Below are 27,284 nucleotides of genomic sequence, written 5' to 3' on the forward strand. Positions count from 1 at the left end.
TTATTTCGTTTTCGGATTATGGAACCTTCGGAATAACGCCACAAATGTTAGGATTAACGAACCCTTTTACATTTTCGGATTAACGAACATCGAGGTATAGGCAATTTACGTGTTTCGGAATTACGAACCTTCGGATTAAAGAACCTTCGGAATTACGAACCTTCGGAATTACGAAGTGTAACCCATGAGCCCATTCCTTCCACCCCCTGGCTCTGGGACTATGTAGAGAGCAAACATGGGTGTACGTCATTGGAATTAGCAATTTCCAGTCCTTTAATTATCCTTCAGAAACACAGCTGGTGCGACACATGTAGCATTAATGATCCTCAGCATGATTAGGCACAATGAAAGAGAACATGCACATATCACAGAAGCCATTTCTACTAACCTTGTTATCACGTTGGCACTCACACAGTGAGTGTCCTTTCCGAGGAGTCTCACCCTTGTCAACTAATGTTTCATTTCCGTTACATTTCATTAGAATGTGATATATCCCTCTTCATGTTGTGTTTTCATTGCCAGTTTTATTGTTTGCTTTATTATCTAGACTCAGGGGCATCGCGTTGACAGATTTTAAAGGAATTTTGTTTTGTTATCTTGGACCCCTTGCATGAAGGTTACTATTATAGTAACTTCGCCGTTCAATGGTAACTTCCCTAAAATCCTTGTTTCTGATTGGCCGATTAGCACAATTACCATGGTAGTTACCATTGGATGACAAGTTGCTGTAACTTTTATGCAACATGGCCCTGAAGTATTTCATTGATTTATGCTAAAGTTGATTGTTCTCTAAATTTCATTTTCAACGTTTAAAACATGTATTTCAGCTTTGATTGCTGGAATACAGAAATAAAAAGTACTCAACAAACTTCACTACCTCAGTACACGTACATTTATGTATTTTAGGTTCAGATTGCATGTTCACTCAATATGCATTTCTGATTACTCGTATTATCTTGTATAATTTTCACATTCAAAATTTGTTATCCTTACATTATTCTTAACTCCATCAACTACTATAATTTGGGGGCATACATCTCATCTCCCTAAAAACCCCTAAACCCCAATATAACTCTTGAGAAAATGCAACACACACAAGCGATACCCAATTAAAATGTTTTGTTAGATGTACCATGGAGCTCTATGGATGTACAGTGTGTGTTGTTTCTCATATTCAATTTCCTCGTGTCAATTAATGAATTAGTCATATCATAGGGAGAAAACAAAAGAGTTGAAAACAAAGGAGTTCTGGGGTTCATTTCCCTGAAGTCGTGTGACTTCTCATACAGTTGCCAGTGATCCCCTGCCGACCTTGGTAGACTATAGTTTATAGTCAGAAACATATATTTAAAGGGAAAGTTCACCCTAATGAAAAGTTTGTTGTGAAAATAGGAAGAGGATACAAAATATTGGTGAAGGTCTGAGGAAAACCCAACAAAGAGTAAGAAAGTTCTTAGACTTTAAATTTGTTCATTTGTGACGTCACAAACGACAAGCTGCCCTATAAATATGTAATAGTAAATGCATAAATTTCATTATTTTAATGATTCATGATAACTAAAAGTCTGTTCTATCAGGAACAGGGGTGAAATGATTTATCTGTTGATTTACTGAAGGTACAATAAAAACCGTTTTCAATTTTGGGAGCAAATTAAATTTCATTGATTTTTATTTTCCTTCATAATATAGGCTATGGGAACCTGCTTGCATGCATTCATGACATCACATATCAAAAAATTCTAGTAACTTTTAAAATCTTTGATGGATCTTCCTCAAACCCTCCCAAATGTTTTTTTTATTTGTTTTTGTGCTATTTTCAAATATAATTTTCATCATCCCTTTTAAAGGGGGATAGGGGTCAATCAGCTACTTCTCTTTATCAGAAATTATTTATTACACAAGAAACATTGCCTGGAAGATCATTGTTATACAAAAAAAAGAATAACTGGGCCTTAACTGTCATCAATTCTGTGTCAAATCTTCCATTGTTCTACTCGCTATTTTTCGGAAAATAGTTTGAGATTGGTGGTGCGGAATGGGACCTTATCATGTGGGATATGGATGGTTAATTGACTTTTGTACTTTCCTGCAGTGTTTACTGATAAATACCCTGCAAATTCTATCACTCTTTTGAATATGTTGAAATGAGCTACTGTTTCTGATCATTTTCACTTCCATGCGTTAAGCATTTAGATTAAATAGATTCTAGTTGAAGTTCAGAGTTATTTGTCAAGCTACTTTAGTGATTGGGAAATATCACAATATTATCCAATTGTACAATGTGTGTTAAGAAAACAACTAATCCAGACGAACACAATAGGACCCTACATTGTGTGTGGTGACTACTTATTGAATGTTTTTGCAAAAATCATTGCAGACATAGAATAGAATCTGCCATTGGTTTGCAAAAATACAAAAAACAAACGGTGATTCGCCTGCAAAATATTGGAAGTAGTCCACTTAACGGGACAAAGTTTCTCTGTAAATTGCTTGTAGGTTCAATGAAAACTTAAAAGAAGAAGGAAAAATAACTCCATTCAGAAAATATTATTTTCAACTTGACTTTACCGTTATTTGTCCATATCTTTGCAGGAACTTTTCCTGTTTTACCATGTTATCATGTTTTGATAATGCACAATGGTAGTTAACAAACATTTGCATTTACCATTTTGTGAACAGAAGTTTGAGCACCCTGAAAATTGTTCTTCCTCAATGGCTAGTTTCATTTTCAGTTGGCTGAAACAGACTCCCACCAAAGACCAAAGCACTTTATCATTTTGTTTATTTCCGATTCAATTTCGGAATTGAAAGATAAACTGCACACTCTTGACTATTGAAACCACTTAATTATTATTGAATTACATATAGGCAATTAATGTACAAGGATATAAATGACTTCCTTTCCAATCCGTGGCGTGAGAAGCTTTAGAATCACTTCAATTGTGCAGATGACTCGTTGAATTGGTTTCACTTGGGTACATACATGTACATTGATTTTGATCTGTTTTAGACTTTGCCCCAAAATTGATTGTTTTTTGGAGGGAAAGCCTGCCTGGATGTGTATATTTTCCTTCCCCCCTATAGGGGCTTTATTTGTTTTCGTAATGCGCGTGGAAACTTTCTGCATGTCATCCTTGTGTCATCCCTCTAAATTTCAATGATTTAGAATAACACCTGATGGGCTGTGAATTATGACCATTTAATATTGGGTTTATTTTTATCTTCAACGATTAACTTTTAAATCTCAAAAGATATAAATTCGAATCTTATAGTTTTATCAACAAGGTTTAAATCTAAGTCTATTATTCATCTGGTGACTATTCACAGCTCATCTGGATTTATTCTAAATCTTTGTTATTCAGAGTAATGATGTCAAAGATTTGTTTTAATTACATGGTTTCTTTCTGGTAATTTTGCAGTATGGTGCAAATTGTCACAATGCTGACACATTTACTTGTTAAAAATGATGAGGGTTTTTTATCTTGAAATTTATAAGTGTACGTCCCTGACTCTTTTCTGCTGCAATATTAGTCTTGTCATGCTTTTGTGACACTAGCTTTCTGTCTCCTATTTTTCTTCTCTCTCCCTCTAGCTGTCTCTCTCTATATTTCATACCCTCTCCCCCAATCTGTGTGTGTCTTTCTCTCTCTCTTCTCACTCTTTCACTTGCTTTTTGTAAATTCCAAGGATTTAAAATAAATGTGGACAGTGACCAGCTGAATATTAGAGTTAGATTTTTAACCTTGTGGATTATCATAAAGCTAAATGATTTGAATTTATATCTTTTTGAGATGTAAAAGTTAGTCCTAAAGGATTGTAAATAAATGCAATATTCAGCTGGTAACTATTGTCAGCTGATGTGGAATTATTTTATTTCCTTGAAATTTATAGAGTGTGTGTCTTTTTTCCTGTTTTTTAGTCTCTCACCATTCTCATTCTCATACTTTGTTCTCATCTTTCCAGGTTATTCCCTTGCGCTAGGTGACTTTAACGGAGATGGAGTACAAGATTACGTTGTTGGCACCCCAAGAGCAGAATCTCTAATGGGACTGGTATGGATTCATTTCTTTAATCAATCAAAATTAATAGACCTATTGGTCAATATTTATAATTATTTAGCATTTATGCTTTTTCACTAATTTTAGATATAGATATCCAAACTTCAGTAAGATTAAAGCCACTTTTTGAAGCTAAACTCAAGTAGTTTCAGTGAATATTAATTTTAAAATTTCAATGTTGAAAAAAAGTTAAATGTGAATGGTTGACTTGCCATGTTAGAACTAGATCTAGTAGGTTTATAGGTTAAAGGACAAGTCCACTCCAACAAAATGTTGCTTGAATAAAAAGAGAAAAATCCAACAAACCTAACACTGAAAATTTCATCAAAATCGGATGTAAAATAAGAAAGTTATGACATTTAAAGTTTCGCTTAATTTCACAAAACAGTTATATGCACATCCTGGTCTGCATGCAAATGAGGAGACTGATGACGTCATCCACTCACTATTTCTTTTGTATTTTATTATATGAAATATTTTAATTTTCTCCTCATTGCCAAGTGAATCAACGATTAATTCCTCCCAGATCATGTGGAATTAGCATTGTTTAATACTATATGGTTCAGTCAAGTTGGTCCTTATTGTCAAATTTGTAAAAAATGAAATATATAATTCAAACAATAAAAAACAAAACAAATAGTGAGTGAGGGACATCATCAACTATCTCATTTGCATGTCACTCAGTTGTGCATATCACTGTTTTTTGAAAAATAATCTAAACTTTAAAATGTCAACTTTCTTATTGTACATCCGATTTTTAGTGTTTAATGTTAGTTTGATTTTTCTCTATTTATTCAAATCAACATTTTTCTGGGGTGGATTTGACCTTTAAGTTACTGAAAATGGAAAGTAAGCTGAAAATCACAGACATGGATAAGTACAATTGACAAGTGCATGTGTACTAATATGATGAAAATTATGAAAATCCATATTTTATTGTTCGAAATAGACATGAAATGAAATACTCCGAAAATTTGCTTGCCCAATTCATCGTGGGCCTGCCAGCCGCTGTGCAGCGTTTTGAGGCTCTATCCCTTTATTCGTTAAGCGTTGAACGGCAAACAGGGTAGCAGCAACTCCCATCTTTTAACGTCTTTTGGTCTGACGCGGCCGGGGTTTGAACCCCCGACCTCCTGGTTGTGAAACGGACGCTCTACCAACTGAGCCAACACACCGTATATTGGAAGAGGGCATGTTTACAAGCAGAATGCTTGCGTATTTTACTTATTAATGAGCAATAACTCATTTTCTATCAGAATCATATATATGTCACAATTATAGTCAAATCAAAATCCAATGGAAAAAAACCCGGTTCATTCGTGAAAAATTTGCCAATGGAAGCTGTTTGCAGTGATTAGAAAGTTCTTTCCAAGCTCTACCTGCATAACAACTTCAGATAATGTTTTTAAAGATTTCATTATTGCAAAGGCTATATCATGCATTTCGTGCATATTAAAGAATATGGTGTGTGATATTAAGAACACTGTAGTACAAGGAGTTGGCCATTTAGAAAAACGAAAACTAGGGATGTCTAACCTAGGATATAGGTAAAGATTTCTGAAGTATGCATTTTAATAGTCTTCTTTAATATTCTACACATTTTACTTTCCCAATTTCAGGTAGCCATCTTTGACCAGAACTTGAATCAGTTCAACCAAGTAGTGGGGACGCAGATCGTGGCCTACTTTGGATACAGTGTAACTGTAGTTGATGTTAATAACGATACGTGAGTATACATATTATGCACTAATTTTAGCCTCCAGTAGTTTAAAAGGTCAAAATGGTTTGGCCAACACCAGTTCAATTGTCATAAAAATTACCCTGCATCAAATTAGTTCAGTGGTTGTTATGAACCTGTCCATAGAGTTCAATAGTCATAATGGATCAACCCACATAAAGGGATGATCAATCGTTTGCCTAATTTAGCTTTGATCGATTTACTTATACATTTGCATCAGAAGTTTCCATTTTTATATGCCAGGGTGGGTATTCAATAAAATACTTAAAGGGCAAGTGTTGAATCTCTTTAAAGAGATTCAATATCAATGTTTTTGTTCGAAAGAAGTCTTGAAAATGTCCATTCATCTTCAACTGTATTTTTCTGGCCTTCAATCTCTACCTTACTGTGACCAGCAGTCACCAGCTATCCTAGTTTAGAATTCAACTAAAGACACATATTCAGATTACTGGAAAGTTTAAACTACTGTAAGAGTGGAAGTTTTCGCGGATTTCATGGCAAGATCGGCGAGCGCGAATTAAAAAACACACGAATTTATGAGCATCTATTTGAATGCAAGTTTTGAACCGCAGTTCAATTACTTGTATCGTTTTGGCAAAGAGACTGCAAAATTTGACCTATAGAGGGCGACATTTAAGCAAGCAAGCTTGAGCTCCAAAATCATGTGCATAGCGAGAATTTGTTCCAATGCGATAATTTTTTTTTAACAGTCACAGATCGGTATTTAAATTATGATTTTGCCTGAAATATAAGTTGCTTTTGCTGTTTGATTGGTGAGTGTTTAGATCTGTTTAGTTTTTAAGAAGACGTCTTGTCGATTGCCTAGGTTTGTTGATTGATCCCATGCACTTTTAATAGCTGTAATCTGCCCGGTGCTTACCTGGATTTCGGCTGTCCATACCCGGCCAGCAGCGCTTCCATCCCCGATGTCCAACCTGCAAAGAACAGTTGCGTTAAATGTCACAAAAGCTCATGATTGGATCAAAACAATGCTGAATTATGCTGCTTTAGAGCTAGAATTATGATCAGAAAATACAATTTCCTTGCTGAAATGTTAATTAAAACCATTCACAGATTGGGAAGAACGAAGTGACTTTGTGATTGTTGAGTGTGCAGTGAGAATTCAAGAACCCGCGAATATGTTTGAAGCCGCCAAGCGCGAAAAATAAATACTAAAAAATAACAGCGTATACAGTAATCATTGTCTTGTTTTTCCAGGCAATATCATGGACAATTTCTGTGGATTTTTCAGTCTCTTTAGTTTGTATGGTAATGGCACAATCACACCGGCTTTACCTTATCCTGAGGAGGGTTTCATCTACTTGTGTGTTCGGCAAGTTGTCGCATCTGACTATACTCCTTGATTTTGATTGGCTGAGAAGAAAGGTTCCTGAGGTTGCTGATGGATAAACAGGACTTTTTGGATGAAACATCCGACAAGTCCTTTCATGAAACGCTCCTAAGGACTTGTTGGATAAAACGTCCAACTAGTCTTTTCATGAAATTCTCCCCAGACTCCCTTTCATGAAACGCTCCTCAGGACTTGTTGGATAAAACGTCCAACTAGTCTTTCCATGAAATCCTCCCCAAACGAACCAAAGCTATCACGTTATTTCCATTGACATACCATCATTTGGTTTGGAGTCGGGTATCACCGAAATGACGGTACCATCACTATAGATCCAAGCACTCATGATAAGGATTTTCATTATCACTTTTAATTCATGATTGTTCTCTCCTGCCCTTGTTTTACATTTCCTTTCCTGTTCCCACTCTGTATTATGACCTCTGACCCCCTGACCTGTGACCTTGTAGCTATGACGACCTGCTGGTTGGAGCACCAATGTACATGGATGATGCGCCTGCCATACAGAGATGGGAAGCAGGCTGTGTGTACGTTTACCTACAGAATCCTGACGTCGGACCTAGGGTAGGTATAATCACAGGCTGCGTTCATTTCATGCTTACATCTAACCCTAGAAACATGATTTTTAGACAATTCTATACATGATTTTCCTGCTTTTATTCAATTCTGACTCTTACATACTCTATTATACCTTGTGGTAGCTACATTGTATGTAGAATCGACAGATGCAGAGATGAAGTTTCTTTCGCGAGATGTACGGTACTCTTGTAAAAGGTGCCATTTTTAATGTGATTCATGCAGAAAACTTACTCTCTGAATATTCAATTAACCAATTTTGCTTGAGTGAAGATTACTTTCCAGAATGTGCATTAATTTGTAGTTTGACAGGAGTATATACAGTTGAAGCCAGAAGTTTACATACACCCAGGAAATTCAAAGAAAAGTTGACACCAGCCAAACATCATAAAATTTACTGTATCTTATGAAGTATTTGTGCTGTCATGACGAATTTGATATCAAACAAATGAATATGTCATGCCCCTTCATCACATTGCTTTGTCATCAGGACCTGGAAAATATTTAGGTGTCATTTTTCTCCAAAAATCTTCATTTTTTAGACAAATTAAAAATAATAACTTGATAAAAACATTTCATATTTATGCTAGTTACTTTTCAACACAAACATTTCAGATTACACTTTTTTGTTCTGTGGCTGATTTTAATCATTTCTTTATTCAAAGAAAAGCAGTATACAAATGAACAAAGTGAAACAATGAAAAAGTAACAAGCAAAACCAGGTCCATGAACATATACTGGTTCAAGGCAGGTATCATTATAGAAAATGTAATATAACTCATAGATTTGACATTTATATATTTCTATGAAACAATATTTGAAATTATAATAACAAACAATAGAATACATTTGGCATGAATATTACATTTTTTTTCTTTAAAGAAAATTCCCCCTGAAATAGACTTGAATCCCAACAGCATCCCATTCATGTGAAAGAGCTTCATATGCTCTTTCATTTGATACCAACTTTGTCATGGTAGTAGTATTTATACTTCTGATGATAAAGTAAATTTTACAATTTGTTCGGCAAGCAAACAAATTTCACTGAATTCCATGGGTGTATGTAAACTTTTGGCCCCAACTGTATGTATGCCATTGATGGGCTGTTAAACCTTGTATCTCAAAATTAAAAACAAAATTTAATTAGTTCAGAAAGAGTGTTATTTGTAGAGTTATGACATAAGTGGCAACATATTTTGCTTACAAATATGAGACTGCTTTCTTACATTATGAAGTTGCCTCATTGCCATGATTTCAAATACAGCTTTTTCTGAGCTATCCACAATTTTTTCTATTGTCAGATACATGATTTTAACAGCTCACCAATGATATAGTTGAATATCCAAGAAACTAATTTTTCCTACGCTGAACCTTAAGGATTTAATGCATTTGCTGAAAACTTCATACTTGTCTTTTTGTAATTTATAGGCTAGTAATAGACTGAGTCTTAGCAGTACTCTGATTGGAGGGCAGATAAGGTCACGCTTTGGCCTCTCGATTGCTTCAATTGGTGACTCAAACCAAGATGGATTTAATGGTGAGAAACATAGTGACGATGGTGATGGTGATCATGATGATGATGATGATGATGATGATGATGGTGGTGGTGGTGGTGATGGTGATGGTGATGGTGATGATGATGATGATGATGATGATGATGGTGATGGTGATTTGAGGATGATGAGGATGATGGTGATGATGATGGTGAAAGTGGTGGTGGTGGTTATGATGATGATGATGGCGATGATGATGATGATAATGATGGTGGTGATGGTGAGGGTGATGATGAGGGTGATGATGATGATGGTGGTGATGATGGTGAGGGTGATGATGATGGTGATTATGATGATGATAATGGTGGTGGTGATGGTGAGGGTGATGATGAGGATGATGATGATGATGATGATGGTGAAAGTGGTGGTGGTGGTAATGATGATGATGGTGATGATGATGATGATGATGATGGTGATGATGATGATGGTGATGATGATGATGGTGAAAGTGGTGGTGGTGATGGTGGTGGTGGTGTTGATGACAATGGTGGTTATGATTATGTGATTAGTGATGATGATGATAATATAGATATTACACAAAAATATTGTAGGGATGATGGTAATTGGAATGATAGTAGTAGAGGAACCATAATGATCTTATAAGATGATGATGTTCGTGTTGGTAAAATACCAGTATGAATGATAATGAAAAAAATGATCATGAGCATGATGTTAATGATGTTCATAACGATGATAATAATGCTGACAATATGCATATTTATTAATAATGAGGACAATTTTGATGTTTTTTTATGTTATTTTTTATAATGCTGATACCCCCAAAGCAAACCATAAAGCTACACATCCGTGGATAATGGGACACCATTCACACCTAAATCATCTACTACCAGTATTTTCTAGAAAATGTAGAGTTAACTTGTTGCACAGTTCATAAGTTACAGAGCTCCTCCTACAGATGTAAATAATATATTTTTGTTTCCTTAAAACCAGATGTTGCGATCGGTGCCCCGTATGAAGGTGATGATGCTGGAGCTGTGTATATCTATCATGGAAGTGCAAATGGACTTAAGTCAACACCAGCACAGGTAAGGAAAACACTTGGTGCTAGAAGATCTTTAATAAATCCAGATTATATTTTTGTTGAAGTGTTACATGGTATTCCAAGCTGAAAATGATGTATTTAGAATAAATATGAAAATTTTAGAAGCACAACAGCAGATTTCATCAAGAATGGATAAAAATCGAAAAGTTATTTAAAGGGAAGTTCACCCTGAAGAAAAGTTTATTGTAAAATAGCAGAAAAAAATAATAAAAAAATATTGGTGAAGATTTGAGGAAAATGCATTAAAGATATAGAATGTTATTAGAAATTTAAAGTTTTGGATTTGTGATGTCATAAACGAGCAGCGGCCTCATGTGTTATGTAATATAAAATGCATAAATTTCAGTTTTTTTAATGGTTCGTTATGACTTTTTGTATTCTTTTTAGAAATAAGTGTGAAATGATTGTTTATTGATATACTGAAGGTGTAGTAAAAACTGTTTTCAATTTTTTGAATGATTTCTGGCTCAAAGCTCTAATTCCTGATATCTCATTTCAAACTCTTTTGAAAAAGATTTCAAATCCTCAGCCGAAACACAGAGAAGGGAAAATTAAATGGATTTATTAGAATTAAAGACTATTAAAAAGCCTATTAGTAAACACAGCACTCAAGGTGAGGACAAATAACTCTCCTGCAGTAGCTGGACCACCCACATGTAGGACTTCCTATTCTAATCACTGGCACACATCTCACTTGCCTGCTACTGATCCGACACACTCATACGTGATATGTTGGCAAAAATGAATGCAAAATCGGTCGCTTGCCAAGATGCAGAAGCTTGTCATCGATCGCAACTTTGATTTGCCCATGATTACTTTTTTTCTGTTTTGGCTGAAGAAAAGTTTTGCTTTAAAAAGTGCAGTCTAAGGCTTGATATTCAATTCCTCTTTGTTCCTCATGTATATGTTTGAGATTAGTTTCCTTAAAAAATTATTGTTTATAAAATTTATCACAACAATAATTTGCCCTAGATCGTTTTTTTTTTCTGTTAGGGGAAGAAATGTATTGCTTTAAAAAGTGTACTTACAGGCCTTATAATTGAATGCTCTTTTTTGTTTGTATTCTTTTCATTCCTCCTTATCATATTTCACCATTAATCTTAAAACAAACCCCATAAACTGATATTGATCACAAATATTACCAAAGTTATTCGTATCTAATGGGCCAGACAGTTTTGGTTTCTAACCAAATTACATACTTGATATTGGATTTCAACTAGTTCTTCCCTTGTATAATTCATAGTAATCTCCATTACAAATACTAAAGTTGAAATTGATCATGACTATGACTTCGCAAATATTTTTCTTCTTTTGGGGTAAAAAGATTTGGTGTTCAACAAATTTGTGGTTGCAAACTTAATCATGAATTCCTCTTTGATCCTCCTGTGTATGCTTATATCAATCTCCCTTAAAAAAACTATTTAAAAAATCAAAGAGTTGAAATTGATCCCATTTATAATATGCCAGAGTTAATTTGGTTGTTTACTTTTCAGCAAAACTGAATAGTTGCAGACTTTATATTGGAAATCTCTCTTTGATTCTACTGTATTAACATATTATTACAGCAGTCTTCCTTAAAAACTCTTTCAAACAAAACCCTATTAAAAACAAACAGGTTATCATGATACCTTCATGTCTCTTTTATAATAAGAAAATAAACCTGAAGATTTGTATACTTATTAAGCAAAGTGGAATGTAGATGGAAGTTGCGTCAAAGTAAAGACTATAATCTCGCTTGTATACGTGATGATGTAATAGCCAGTTGGCTTATGTAACTCTTAGTAACAAATGAAAAAAATGAAAAAATACTATAAATCCCTTGTAATGTTAGTCTAATCAGTAGTGTAAATTAAGAATATTTCTTTGATCTGATATAAATCTTCTTTGATAATTACATGTATGATATAAATTTTCTCAGGTCAGGTCAGTTATAAACAGTGAAGTATGGTCTTTTTTTATTTGAATAGTTTTTAAGCTAGTTAAGAATTGGTGATTCTCTTTTTGTCAAAAAAGCTAAAAAGCAGGCCACATGGTTTTAAGTTGATATCTGGGTCCCGTAACACAAGTCGTACACTTGATTTTCATGATTAATTGTACATTGTAGTCAATGCAATCAATCATAAAATATGTTCAACGATGATTGCTAAGCTTTGTGTTATGGGCCCTAGTGATAATGATCCTTGCAATGATGATAATTTTGAAGAAATGTGTTGAAAAATAAAATTGAAACAGTCTGAAATTTTTATCTCAGATGCTATTCCTCGTACCAAACTGTTCTTTTTCTTGATACTGTCAACAAATACCTTGAAATAGCTAAATTAGAACAGTCTGAAGTCTAAATCCGAACCGGCTATTCCTGTTAACAAGCTGCGCTTTCTCAAAAATCACTAAGAAATGCCACAAAACTGCCCAAAGTGGAACAGTCTTAGCACTTTATCAGAACCGGCCATCACACTTTAAGGGAAGAAAATTACAACATTTTCTCTATTTTCCTGCCAAGAGCAAGCTCAGGAAGCCGAGCTAGACTTCCAGTGTAAGTTATTAATTATTTAGGGAGTGTTTCACAGGGCAGTGGCATGTAGTGTCAAGAAACTAATAGGAACCCAGGGGAAAATGGGGAATTTCCATCAACAAGCCTCGGGGGAATTGATAAGATTAAATGTTCAACTCCCCTTGTCTCGTTATTAGAAAGTTGATCCATACTCATTGGATGTATGATGATTTATCAGACTTTCACTCCATGTAAAATTCATTTATTTTCTATTTCAATTCAGAGTAAATTTTAAAAGATAATCAACAAAATTTGAAGGAACCTCAAAACAAGAGAAGCTTGTAAAAGTTGGGTCCTGTACAAAGATGATAAAAGAACCCAAATATTATAATAGTGTGAAAATAATATATTTTAATACTAACCAAAGGGAACTTTGATTTTACTTTCAGTTTTCAAATTTGATGTGGAAAAGCAGCTTGATCAAAACTAGGTTTTAATTTGTAAAGGCTCTTGCAGGTAACATTTTTTAGTTGTACAGAGGCATCAACATGAAGAATGTTGCAAGGGCAAATACATATCGTTTGTTGCACGGCAACAAAACAAATATATCGATCAAATTCTTTCAAATAGTTAAGCGCAAATAAAAACAAGTATGTGCAAAATAATTAGGTTTATAGTGATGCATCCCTGTATCTTGTACTCTGGTTTTATTCAGTTATTGGCACAATGTTAAGGCCACCGCACACCTTATGCCCGACTGGTCCGCAACTGAGTGGAGATGAATCGCAAGGTAGTCATAAGCCTCGACACCGCACACCATGCGATCCGACTACCATGCGGTCTACGACTCACGCATGTGCTTTTTGCCAAAGCAACTGAGAAAATGACGCTTATTACTGCGTATGCGCATTGCATATCATGTACGCATCGCGACTCTGCTGTCTGATTGACTGGAAGTTGGATTGAGCTTGTGATTCAGTTGTAAGGATTCAACATGTCAAATCCTTACAATTTTCCTTGCGATTTGTCTCTGACCAGTCTGCGACTCTTAAGTTGACAATAAGAGCTGTGACATCATATTTCCCTTCACTCAGTCGCAGACCAGTCATAGACCAGTCGGGTCGTAAGGTGTGCGATGGCCTTTAGATTTGATTTAAAACCCAGATCACCCCCTCCGTGTATCCAACTCATCTCCTATATTAGCATTCTGATTAATCGTCTCCATTCAAATGTCGTCTTTTGTTCATCCTTTGACATCTGCAGGTACTGACCCCATCCAAACTTGGCCATACTGGAATCACAACATTTGGTTTCTCACTTCAGGGCGGACAAGATATGGACAAGAACAAATATCCTGGTAAATCATTCAAATAAAAAATGATCAAATCTGATTATTTGCCTATTCTAATTTTTGAATCTCAATTCCAGATTTTCGGTTCTAGATTTTGGATTCTCATTTATTGATTCACAATTATCAGTTACCTATTTCCACTTTTCAATTTCTGATACTCAATTTTACATTTAAAATTCAAGTAAAAGTTAAGACATGAGATTTAAATTCTAATTTTTATTGTGATTCCTAATTACATAAATACAGTATTTCCTTGTTTTTTTTTTTCATTTGAAGTTCCAAGTCTCGAATGCATGCACAGTTCTCCAAAATATAATACTTGGGGTTATGTTATGTCTCATTAAGGCATGTAAAAAGGTTTTAATGTCCCTTTATCACTTTGTGCCTTTCTGGACATCAAAATATCTAATTTGATTTAATTATATTTGTTTGATGCAGATCTTCTGGTTGGAGCAGAGAGTGCCAATACTGCTGTACTTATCAGGTAGGTCACTGTCAATTCATCAGACATCCATCAGAAATAATATTTCATACATAAAAAATAGTACCATGCTTTTGGTGACATTAATTTGTCAATATATATAAAAAGAATGTTAAGCAATATTAATGAAAATATTTGATGATGATAATGTTAAGACATCTGGGGCCCGTTGCATAAAACTTTTTACCTGAGAAAACTCAGGTTGTTTTTACCGGAGTTTTTGCCCTGTGTTAAAGTCAATGGCAGAAATCAGACTAACCTTTGTTTTCAGTTTTTACCAGAGTTTTCTCAGGTAAAAAGTTTTATGCAACAGGCCCCTGGAGCAGAATACTCTAGAGCATTTTTTCCCCATTTTACAGTGATATTAGGTCAGGGCCCCGTCTTACACAGAGTTGCGATTTATCCAATCAGTTGCAACTATGGAAAGCCAGCAAAGTCAACATATAAAATGCATGTTTGTTAAAAAAATGTCTAGATATGAATGTATATCTATAAATTCATTGATTTCTTGACAATTTGGTGTGTTCTCCTTCGTTTACAGAGGACATTTTGCAAATTTCCTGTAGAAAACATTATGACACTAATGGATTTCCATAGAGTTATGATTGATTGGATCAATCGTAACTCTATGTAGGACAGGGCCTAGATGTACAGTGTATTTATTGTCATTATATTGTCTAATTTGTATACAATGTATTTGAATCTGGCCAACATAGAATTTCCATGTTATGGACAATAAGTCAAATCAAATAAAGATCTTATCGGAAATTTAAACCCCACTGCAAGAACTCCCTTTGTACTTTAATTGTTGTTAATTGAAAATTTGTGCTTTTAATCTTATCTGCATAATGCCATTGAGACTTTGAAAGTTTTAACGATAGTCTGGAAACATGCAGGACTGTGTCTCTTAATGCTTGATTACCTTTTGAAAATACACTTATTCTTTTTTGATAGGACTCGACCAGTGGTTTCACTGGATGCCACGCTGAACACTGAGCCAATTGGAATCAACCTTGAAAACAAAACATATGAGCTTGCAGATGGTACCATGGTTACCAGGTGGGTAGCAAGATGAGGATGATGATGATGATGATGGTGATGGTGATGATGATGATGATGATGATGGTGATGGTGAGGATGATGATGATGATGATGGTGATGGTGATGATGATGATGATGGTGATGGTGATGATGATGATGATGATGATGATGATGATGGTGATGGTGATGATGATGATGATGATGGTGATGGTGATGGTGATGATGTAGATGATGATGATGGTGATGGTGATGGTGATGGTGATGATGATGATGACGAAGGTGGTGGTGATGATGATGGGGATGATGACGATGGTGGTGGCGGTGGTGATGATAATAATATATAGCATTTATGAGGCGCCAATTATCTAGTTGCCTATTCAATGGCGCACTATGTATTACCCCGGCTTTAGCTCCAGCTGCTAAAGGACCTTGGTGCATTCGAGGAATTAATCCTGCCAGGTACCCATTCACCTCACCTGGGTTGAGTGCAGCACAATGTGGGTGAATTTCTTGCTGAAGGAAAACACGCCATGGCTAGGAATCGAACCCACGTCCCTCTGATTGAAAGACGAGAGTCATAACCGCTAGACCACGACGCCCCCACTGACGATGACAATGATGATGGTGATGATGAGAAAAATTATGTTGAAAATAGCGATGGAAATGATGATGATAAGGAGCAGGACGATAATTATAATGGTGATCATGATGAGAATGCTGATGGTAAATATGATTATGATGATCATGATTAATGGTGATTATGGTGAGAAATAATCATGATGTGAAATGATTGTGATGGATATGATGAATGTGATCATGAAAGTGAAAATGATGACAGTCAAACTGGTAATAAAAGTTCCACTCATCTTGAAAGTACTGACCCGTGCATTAAAACTCCTTTAATTCAAAGTGATGGTAGCATTTCCATTTCCCTTATTGATATATGTAAACTGATGTTCAAACTTTTATTTTCTTTCTAGTTTTATTGCCATGACCTGTTTCACCTACACCGGAAATTTCCTTCCTGACCATATTGGTAAGTTCAGCTTAATACTGTATTGGCGTTGGGGGAGGGGGAGGCACGTCCCCCCAACCTTTGATGCAATATATCTGCAAATGGAAAGCAAGCGACTAAGCGTTCCATGTAATCTTCTTTTGAGACTTACTCATCACTGAATTCCCAGCACTTGCCTAACCAATGCAAACATAGGCTAATCATTTCTCATTGGTATGTCATTGCTGATCAACACAACTGCTTTTGACATTTAGGTAGATGTGACAATGATGATGATGATGATGGGTTCTCATATAGCGCTGGTATCCACCTCAGATGGGCGCTCATGGTGCTTGCTTAAAAATAGGAAATGTCTCACAAGTTTCAACATCTTTCAATTTTTTAACATTAAAAACGCTCTTATCTTATTTTGATCATTACTGGGAGTGTTGGCACTTTCTATGCAGTGGTGGATCCAGGTGGGTGTTTCATAAAGTAAGTTAAGAGCGACTTTAAAAAACGACTGGTGATCCTTTCTTGTGGTTAATGGTAGATTCATTGGCGATGGTTTAGCGCATAAGAAAGGATCACCAGTCGTTCTTAAAGTCACTCTTAAGTTACGAACAGCTTTATGAACCGGACCCCTGGTGGGTGTGCAAGGGGGCACACATCCCCTTTATTTTGAAAACTGTCGATTGAACATACCTATATAGCTAAATCTAAGAAATTTGCCATTTACGCCCCCTCTATTTTCAAATTTGCCATTTGCTCCCCATCTGTTTCTGAATTTTGGAAGTTCCTCTGCTTATACATCCCCTATGTCTATTCTTTTAGGCCTAGATGAAGGTTAATCCCATTCACATTATACACTAGACTGGTAAACTCAAGCATTGAATATGCCTTGATTATTGAACTTGGAATCTTGCTCTGTTGAAAACCAGTGACCGAGAGAGAGAGAGACAAATTCCCTACATGTAGCGAACATGCCGCAAGGATTATTACAAAACACTGTTAAGTATCTTCTATTCTCTTTCTTCTTTTTTGCCAAACAGACATCAGTTATACAGTGACAGTGGATTCTGGAATCATTGCTAACAGGAGAGCGATGTTCGTCGACAATGACATGAGCGAGATCACCAAGACCCGGCGCCTGGCTGTCAGTACTCAGTTTTGCGACCCTCTACGTGCATATGTTGGGGTAAGCTCATCCATGTATTACAAAAATGACCTAGATGACCCAAATATTTAAAAAAATGAAAAAGTTTTACATATGATATAATAATTTATAGCATTTATTAGATGCTGATTATCTAGTTGCCTATTCAGTGGTGCACTATATATTACTGCAGCATCGTTAGCCCCATCTGCATTTAAAGAATTTCTTCTGATGGTACCCATTTAGCTCACCTGGGTTGAGTGCAGCTCATTGTGGATCAATTTCTTGCTGAAGGACTTTACACCATGGCTGAGATTCGAACCCTCGACCCTCAAAGTCTGGAGACTAATCCACTGTGCCAAAACACTCCAAGTATACCAGAACTTTTCTTTTCTTTGTCATACAGAACAGCATTGAAGACAAGCTTACTCCTATCAAAGTCACCCTGCAGTATGACCTAAACAACGATGAGTCCCAGCTCCAATCACACGAGATTCTACCCATCATCGATATGGCTACTATGTCTACACTAACCAAGCAGGTCAGTCCCACTGATATGATGTAAAATAATATGATATTTTGATGGCATGGGTTTTCATCCCACTGCTGCCATCATAAATAGACAACAAAGGAAATTACAGATGATTTGGCTATTGTGTTGAGCTATGTATTGGTTTCGGCCGAGTCACTGCATACAGCTATGACAAGCTATTTGCAACAACACAATTATCAATCATACTGTTGCTCCGTATTTTCAACAGAGAGTATTGGCCCTTCAGCTGGAAGGTCATTGGTTGAAAACACCGGTCGAGTCATTCAGTACACTTGAAATTGGAACCAGTATTTCATTGTGGATGTAGTTGGGAGATTCAGACACATGGAGCTTATGAAAAACAAGCTTTTACTACAGTACTTCACATATAGCATAGTGCCATCAGCACTGGCGGATCCAGGGGGAGGGGGGGGGGGCACAGCCGGCCCGTGCCCCCCCCCCCCCCCCTTTTGAGAGACACAAATACAAATTTTTTTTTTTTTTGCTTGTCAATTTTTTTCTCAGGAAAATGTACCCCACCCCCTTTTGGAAAATCCTGGATCCACCCCTGGCCATGAGGCTTTGGGCTACTGTAACATTCACTGCATAACATGCCTGAAGCTACCGCATTATCTACCTGAAGACACAGAAAGTTCTTTTAACTTCTGTCTGATTTGAGAAGTAGCATTCACGGCATTGCATCCTGCTGATGGCCATTAATACCACCAGGGTGGAGAGTGGCAAATGTAGGGTAATGCATGTCAAAGGACTTTCTATTCATGTGTTTGGATTCGAACCCTGGTCTGACCCTGTGGTTCTCAGTCTGGGAGGCTTATCCACATTACCTTCAGATGAGTGTTCATAAAGCACCTTGCCACAGATTTTCTCTGACTAATTTGTTCTGAGCCAATCAGATGCAAGGATTTCAGTAGCTTATAACAGTTGTCGAGTGAAAATCACTGACAACTTGTTTCATGAAATGATCCAAGATCAAGGAATATTGGTAGTCTGTCAAAGTAACTTTATGTTTTAAGTATTAATTTGAAATTCATAAATAATCTTTGTTTGTCATGTATTTCAGGTATCCATTCAGAACAACTGTGTTAATAACATCTGTATCCCTGACTTAGACGTCACCGTCACACCGTGAGTATAATATCACTTAAAGAATAAGAAGAACAAGTAATTGTTACTACTTATGTGAATAGAATTAACCTCAAAGAATTATATGATATATAGGTAAATGGTTGAGGAACTTGGCAGACATATTCATTTTGAAATGCACATCCTGGACCCCGTTGCATAAAAGTTACTAATATAACTTTGCCATCCTATAGTAACTACCATGGTAAAGCTGATCAACAGCCAATCAGAATCAAGGATTCCATGCAAGTTACCATTGCATGACTAAGTTACCTTAATGATAACATTAATGCAACGGAGCCCTGGTATGATAAACTTAGTGTTATATATTTTTGACATTAAGTCATACTTGGATTTTATTGAATATTTCCATCATCGCAGTCCAGATACTGAATGGCAATGGTTACAATGTATTAACAAGATAGAAATAAATGATGTTTAATGTCTGGTTAAAGTAAAGAAACATGAATAAAATATTGGTATAATTGAAAAAGAATTGAATATTACAGCTATGGGCCTATATACAGTGCATCCCAGAAAAAAAGGAAACCGGGATTCCCATGTATTTTTCCTTCAAAGGCATATTAATTATGATATTTTGTTTACGTAATCATTTAATTCAATTATTCCTTTTAATTTTGATACCTAATATGAGACAGAAAGGTCATGCATTAATGAGTAAGATGAGTTTGAATTTCAATGTCAAAATCAGGTTGCGCAGAAAAATTAGACAAGATTGGTTCGAGATATGACTACCGTGGCGTGATCAATTGACGATTGGCTCATGATTTCTTTTGTCTTCTTTGTTAAGTTTTTCTCACTGATCTCTGAAATGACAGTGGATTCAGATTCACACATGAATTTCTGCGCACATCATTTCTGATATGCCTCAATATCTATTGGTTGTAATCTGCCATGCGTGAACGATTTGCTAAGCTGTTGGTTTCAAATTAGAGATGAGACTACATCATTGCCACGAGTATCAAATTTAAATTTAAAAAAAAATTGATAATTGTGAAATCTATCTCTGAAAACGGGTTTCCTTTTTTGTGGTAAGCACTGTTCAGTAACTTGGTATAATACAGAGCTTTAGATTTATATGACTCAGAATCTTTTGATTTGAGAAAATCAGCCTTACTGGCCGTGAATAATGAGGAGATTGCAGCGTTAAGGGAGAGAAGAGGCCTTGTCATGTGTTAGGTTTATGAAATCTAATGCTACCTAATTACTCTTGAATAAGACTTGGATATAGCAAGTGGAGGAGGAGAGAATGAGCGTTTGAGTTTGAGTATGCACTGAATTAGAAAAAGCATAAGGAGAGGATTTTTAGGGTAATTGTGAGCTCAATTTGGACAAAACAAGACTTTAGAAATTGAATTTCATAGAGTTCATGAAGTCTTATCCACATTTACATTCATGACAACCAGCACAGCGAGATACAAACATCGCGATGACCAGACATTTTAATGAACAAAATACCATCTATTAATTTTTGTTAATATTTGGAGTCCTTCCCCCCTTTCTTCATATCATCTACACTTTTCCTTTGTTAACCATTTAGAAATCTGCCGAACATTGTGATTGGTCAGACGCAAGAGTTGACGTTGGGTGTGTCTCTGAACAATCGAGGAGAAGATGCCTTCCAGTCCTCACTGTCTGTCTACTACCCATTAGGTCTTCAGTTTGTACGGCTAGAAAGAAAAGCTAATATGGTAAGAATCTCGAAACTAGGGACCCCACTTTTCTGTTTACTATGATGCCGAATCCTTGTTTTCCATTGTTCTAAACATATCTTTCCATGTTCTTTGGTGAAGCTTAAAAATATATGCTAAAGCAATAATTGTGAAATGTGAAAATCCTTGAGATACATTAAGTTTTAATGCAGATAAAGCTTGGCTTACACTTGCCGAACAGCCCAAACAGGTTTGATGAGCAGATTTTGTACTTCTGCACATTTTTTTTTATTGGATTTTGTTTCGATTATTTTTTTCATAATTCTAATTGTTTTACCTAAAAAAATGCATTTTCCAAGAATTTCCATGACTTCTGGGGAGTGTTTCATCAACATTTTCATCCGACAAGTTGTCAGATCTGACATCTTTCTCTGATGTTGATTGGCTGAGAGGTACTGTTACTATGGTAACTGTCGGATAAAATGGGACTTGTCGGATAAAATGTCTGACAAGTCCTTTCATGAAACGCCCCCCCTGGATTCTTTCTGAATTCTTGAGACTCCACTGTAAAGGCTTGTTTAGACAAGAGTACCACTATTTAAAGAGTAGCGACAAATCATGATCTACCATTTTATTTCCACTATCATGTATTTATCTACTCAAGTTTGAGAAGCGACTACATGCTGGGTCACAAATTTCAAGTCAAAATTACTAGTACGTTTCCTATGTAATTGGTTATATCAGCTTGGCGTTATACCAAAAACTGAGTTTTACAGGAGTTACATTAATAGAAATTAGTCTTTCTTATATAGGTACTCTATTCAGACATGCATGTAGCACAACAAACTTTATCAACAATGTTTAGTATACAAGTTAGGGGAATAGGGCTTGGCTTGAAATAATACCACCGGGGCAGGTGATATATTGTCGGCGTTCATTCGAACCGTCGTATCGGTAAATTTTGGTCAAAAATTGATTTTGAGATTTTTGCAGAAAATGAAATTACAAGTCCTATTCCATTCATAAGTAAATTTCAAGGCAGCAATTTATTTTAGTTTCTGAGTTATGTGGTGATTTTCACGGCGATGCCATGCAAATTGTCGATAAAATGCGCAAATCCCATAGGAAACGTGTACAGTAGCAAAGCAAACAACAGTTGCGCGTACTTAATATGCAAATGTGCGGTCAGGGTTGTTGTATTGCCTATGGCATTTTTGTACAGGGAATACCTAAACCGGTCAAACCGAAATTACAAACATGTAGCTGTTTTGCGATATTTTCTCTGATCCTTTGTTTTGTGTCAAAATAAAGATACCAATTTTAAGCAATTGTCTTGGTCTTTCCAACCAATTATTTCCAGCAATGAGTATGTTGTAAGGCAGGGGAACTAAGTGTGAAAATTATAGTAACTTTGAAGTCGATTTTCTCTGGAATGGGTTTGCACCATTGTATGTGTGATACGACGGATGACCGCCGACGATCTGACACCATGAATCATCCACTTGTTATACTTTTTTTTTCAGGACTTTTCAGTCACATGCAGCGAGGATTCAGATCTTCGCATTATTACGTGCGATACTGGAAACCCAATGGTGGGCAAAAACATTGTAAGTACATCTCACCTTGCACCAAACTTCTAGAATTTTTGAAGCAGACTGTTACTTTGAGGATGGCAACAGTCTGCTGTTGTATGTACCCCATTCTAGTGTTATCGTCATGAATTTCTTTTCATGATTAAACTGATTTTGACGGCAAAAGTATTACACAGACTTGTCCTTCCTTAGTTCTGCGGCCCGTTTCAAACAGAGTTTCAGTATTGTAACTCTTCCATTATTGCAGTTACTATGGTAACTGTGATTGTGAATGGCTGCTAAACCCGTTACCTTTGTAGTTGCCATAATGGCACAGCTACAATAGTTGAAACTCTCTATATGAAATGGCACCGATTTTAAAATACAAAAGTAATGAGACCACAGCATCGTCATTCATGACATAATAAGAAAAAGGATATCAATTGGTATGTTTCGGTAAAAATAATAAAAACACATCTTTGTTGTATTTTGCCTTGTTGGGTAACTAGCAGTAATTTATTCCTTGAAATGCTTGTTTGCTGTAAAAAGGTTTCCGTTGCTAAGGCCTGGTTAATAACATCAAGTCCCTATGGATTGCATAGAAATATTTGTGATATACCCTGTTCAAGAACTGAATATTTATATTGTTATTATTTTTGATGGAAAGAAGAAAATTGAAACAATGGTATAGAGCAACATAAAGTCTTTCCAAATTAGGCAATTAACATGTCAGCGTTTGGCAAGTAAAAGGGCAGTATGACCAATATTATAAAAATATCTTGTCCATTTTTTAAATACATTTTCTGATAGAGTATCGAAAGCCCTTTCTCATGATTTCTTCAAAATTACCAGAATCACTGTATTTTTGTGGAAATTTGATAATAATGGAAGGGCACATTTCCGTCAAGTGCCAATTTGGCTAAAGGAAGGGCAATATCAAGCATGCCCATATTCCACCCAAAAAACTGTGAATATATGGGCTGTAGAACAGCGCCCCGTCTTACAAAGAGTTGCAATGGATCCGATCACTCAATCACAACTATGGACGGCCAGCAATTTCAACATCCAGCATGCAAATTTGTTCAAAATATTTCCTAGATATGATGTGTATTCATACATTTATCGTTCTCTCAAAGTGTGATTCTCTTTGTTTATTAAGTATTATTTCCTGTAGAAAAAATTTATGGTATGGATGGATTTCCATACAGTTGAGATGGATTGGATCAATTGTAACTCTTTGTAAGATGGGGCCCAGGCAATTGTTTTGCAATCAATTCTTTTGTATTTCCCTTTTGCTTGCTGTATAGTGATATACCGCCTGATTTTATCAATGATATCTATTACATATAGATATTCATTCTTACAATTCTACCACAATTTGTTTTGTTTCCAGCTTGAATTTGGCCTTACTCTATCGACCTTCCAAGTCAGCGGGGATAAAGATAGCATAGAATTTTATTTCAAGGCTGAAAGGTGAGTGTACAAAAAACTGATTTATTAAGGGTGTTACCATGGTTTCATTGTGATAGTGCAATTTTCGTTTTGAGTAATACATGTCGTGATAATGATGCTAATAATTTTGGGGAATAATAATGATGATAGTTGTGATTGCGGAAAAGGATTATGAATTGTGATAATGTTACATTTAGTGATGATAATAGTCTGAACAGAATCAAAGTCAAAATTATAATAATAATAATGACAATACTAATGAAAATTTTAGATACCTTGCTTCTGAATATGTAACGAAATTATATATTTTTATATATATATTTTTTTCTCTCCAGTGAGAACAGTGAGGATCCAAACACACTAGAAAACAATGAGCTGAATATGACAGTACCAGTTACTGTGGATTGCACACTCAAGTTGCTCAGGTAATAAAACTAATATGTAATTCTTCATTTCTTCCATTTTTATTTAGGTTCATATGTTTTTTTAAGGTAGGGAGTTTTAGATCATGTTCCATGTCTTGATTGTTTTCCTCTCATTTCTGTGGAGTATTTCACAAAAGGATTTGTAGAATTTCTTGTCCGACAAAGTCTGTTTTAATCCGACTGTAACCATAGTAACAGTGCTTCTCAGCCAATCGAAACCAAACAAATTTCTCAGACAAATATTTTGATGAAACACCAGTAGTGATATTTTGTTTTTAGAGCTGCCTAGGTGATGGCACTTGGTAAAAAATGGTTTACTTTAAATTATTTTAATGTCCAATATATCAGCCCTCACTCCTCAAATATTTCTGTATCTTGAAGTAATAAATATAACATGAATTAAAATGAATGATATTTGTTAAGTGAATCCAAACATGTCGTCTTGCTTATTAATCAACATAATTCCATTGCTTTGCTAATTCAGTTGTAATGATACATGTTTAGGCCAAAAGGTCAACGGCTCATTTCAAACAGCGCTTGTATTCTCAGGAAAAAGTGCCATCTAAATCCAATTATTATTATTATTATAGTAATGATGATTATTATTTAGGTATGGGACAACAGAGCTAGTGTATTCAAAATATATTTTTTCCCATTTTTTTTCTCTCTACCCTCATGTAACAAGTCAAGATCAATTGTATTTCCAAAGTTTCTTGAAAAGCAGAATTGTCAGATGAATTTGACAAGTTCTAATGTGATCTACCTTATGTCTTTTCTTTTCACAACAGTGCATCTTACCCAGAAATTGTGATGTATAGTACACAAGAAGACTACGTTGTTCCTCCCTTCCCTGCTAAAAATGCATCAGAGGCAGACATTGGTATGGAGGTGATGCATCTTTATGAGGTAAAACAAAATCCTTTAAAAAAGGATAAGTGGTACATTTTGTTTCTATGGCCCGTATTCTAGACTCTGGTTTAAATTAAACACTGGTTTAAAGTTGTGGTTTAAGTATGGAGAGCCGATTGGGGCACAATCCCTCACAGTACACATCCAATTTGTTAACTTATTCGACACTCAAATTGTTCATAATTGTCTTGGAATGATAACTGAAGTATTTTGAAGTATTTCACTTTATTATGAAAGCAACAGGAAACAAAATAGTAAACATAAGAGAAACAGAATTTTTGAATTTTGGGCTCCCCATAATTTTAGCACTGAGTTAGACCGTGGCCTAAGTTAAACATGACTTCAGAATACGGGCCAGTGTGAGCCAACCCAAACCAACAATTAATTACCATGCAGGAAGGTTCTTTGGAAATAGCCTGAATAGTAATTTGGTCTTCACAAAGTAAAAATTAGAGAATGAGTTTATTTGAAAAAGTAATTTTTCTTCATCCTAGCATAATTTGAAGTTGTAAAGTCAATTAAAAGATGAGATATGAGAGTTTCTTTGACACAAATTTTTTTTTGCGGACTTCTTGAAAGTTTCACCAAGATTGCACAGTGTGCACGTTTCATGCTTGAGTGAACCCAGAACTTCAAACCTTGTTTTCTCCTTATTACTCGAAGCCCTCAAAGATTTTCTTCTACATTCAATCAATTACTCGTGTGGGTTGTCGTTGATCAGTTTTGACAAGGTATACATCATTTTAAAGCTAAGGATATGCCCTTTCAAGCTCAATGAAAATATCGAAATTCATTTTGGGTGACTTGTTAATGCTTTTAGGGTGGCGGGTTGGAAGTTCTGAATAAAAACGATCCATTGATAGTTTAATTTTAATGAAGTATATTGATGTTTTCCAGTGAATCTTTTGGTGATATGACTTTTTAGCATAAGTGTAGTGCAGCAAATCTTATATCTAGAACCAAATGACATTGTTTTTGGATGAGGAACCTTTGAAATAATCTGTTCCATGCCTTTTAGTAGGAATCCCACCTAGCATCTTTCACATTAACGCTTCTGAAATCCCCACTGTTTTGTCTATGCTGAAATGGGAGGATTAATGATTTAAAGATGCTAAGGGGAATTCCTTATGGAAAAAAAACATGGCTTATTATTAGACATGATTTTAAGATGTGCAAGACACGCTGGGATAACAAGAACTTGTATATAAAAAAATAAAGACACTGTGCCATGAGTTCTTTTACTCTCAGTATTATACTTGCATAAGGTACAAAGTTTTGGTTGCCCAAGTAGCAATATTGGTATACACTGCTTCAAATACAGCATCACTGGTGAGTACCATAAAGTCATCTGCATTTGGAAACAGTTTCTCAGGTCCATTGATGAGGTTGCAGATATCATTGAATGTTTCTTGTGTGCATGAATCCAATGTCAAGGGTGACCTACAAGAGAAAACTGTATTAAATCAAATAATTTTTTACTCAAATTTGTGATTGTTGCAGGTCCGTAATACTGGGTCGAGCAATGCTGGTGAGGTTTCACTGAACATCCAATGGCCGCAGAAAAATGAGGATGGAGAATACCTCTTCTATCTCTTAGGGATCATGACAGAAGAAGGAGTGACATGCCAGCTCACTCAGGGAAAGGCCAATCCAGAGGGAGTCAAGGTAAGGATACAACAGGCCAGTGGATAGCTGCTATATTGGGTGTTCC

At 35.7% G+C, this 27,284-nt stretch overlaps 1 protein-coding gene across 1 annotated transcript in view; it reads left to right on the forward strand.

Moving 5' to 3' along the window:
* LOC129274266 (integrin alpha-8-like) overlaps window positions 1-27,284 on the forward strand; it is a 51,914-nt gene that overhangs the window by 21,052 nt on the left and 3,578 nt on the right. The window contains exons 8-25 of the mRNA XM_064108281.1: window positions 3,964-4,052; window positions 5,678-5,784; window positions 7,612-7,726; window positions 9,167-9,275; window positions 10,243-10,337; window positions 14,109-14,202; window positions 14,635-14,680; window positions 15,632-15,736; window positions 16,699-16,754; window positions 17,765-17,910; window positions 18,275-18,409; window positions 19,482-19,546; window positions 21,105-21,255; window positions 22,740-22,823; window positions 24,181-24,260; window positions 24,575-24,664; window positions 25,453-25,570; window positions 27,074-27,238. Of these exons, the coding sequence (XP_063964351.1) occupies window positions 3,964-4,052; window positions 5,678-5,784; window positions 7,612-7,726; window positions 9,167-9,275; window positions 10,243-10,337; window positions 14,109-14,202; window positions 14,635-14,680; window positions 15,632-15,736; window positions 16,699-16,754; window positions 17,765-17,910; window positions 18,275-18,409; window positions 19,482-19,546; window positions 21,105-21,255; window positions 22,740-22,823; window positions 24,181-24,260; window positions 24,575-24,664; window positions 25,453-25,570; window positions 27,074-27,238 (1,850 nt within the window). The remainder of the gene's footprint in view (window positions 1-3,963; window positions 4,053-5,677; window positions 5,785-7,611; window positions 7,727-9,166; window positions 9,276-10,242; window positions 10,338-14,108; window positions 14,203-14,634; window positions 14,681-15,631; window positions 15,737-16,698; window positions 16,755-17,764; window positions 17,911-18,274; window positions 18,410-19,481; window positions 19,547-21,104; window positions 21,256-22,739; window positions 22,824-24,180; window positions 24,261-24,574; window positions 24,665-25,452; window positions 25,571-27,073; window positions 27,239-27,284) is intronic.

This window comes from Lytechinus pictus, chromosome 13 (genome assembly GCF_037042905.1).
Source record: "Lytechinus pictus isolate F3 Inbred chromosome 13, Lp3.0, whole genome shotgun sequence".
Classification (NCBI taxonomy): Eukaryota; Metazoa; Echinodermata; class Echinoidea; order Temnopleuroida; family Toxopneustidae; genus Lytechinus; species Lytechinus pictus.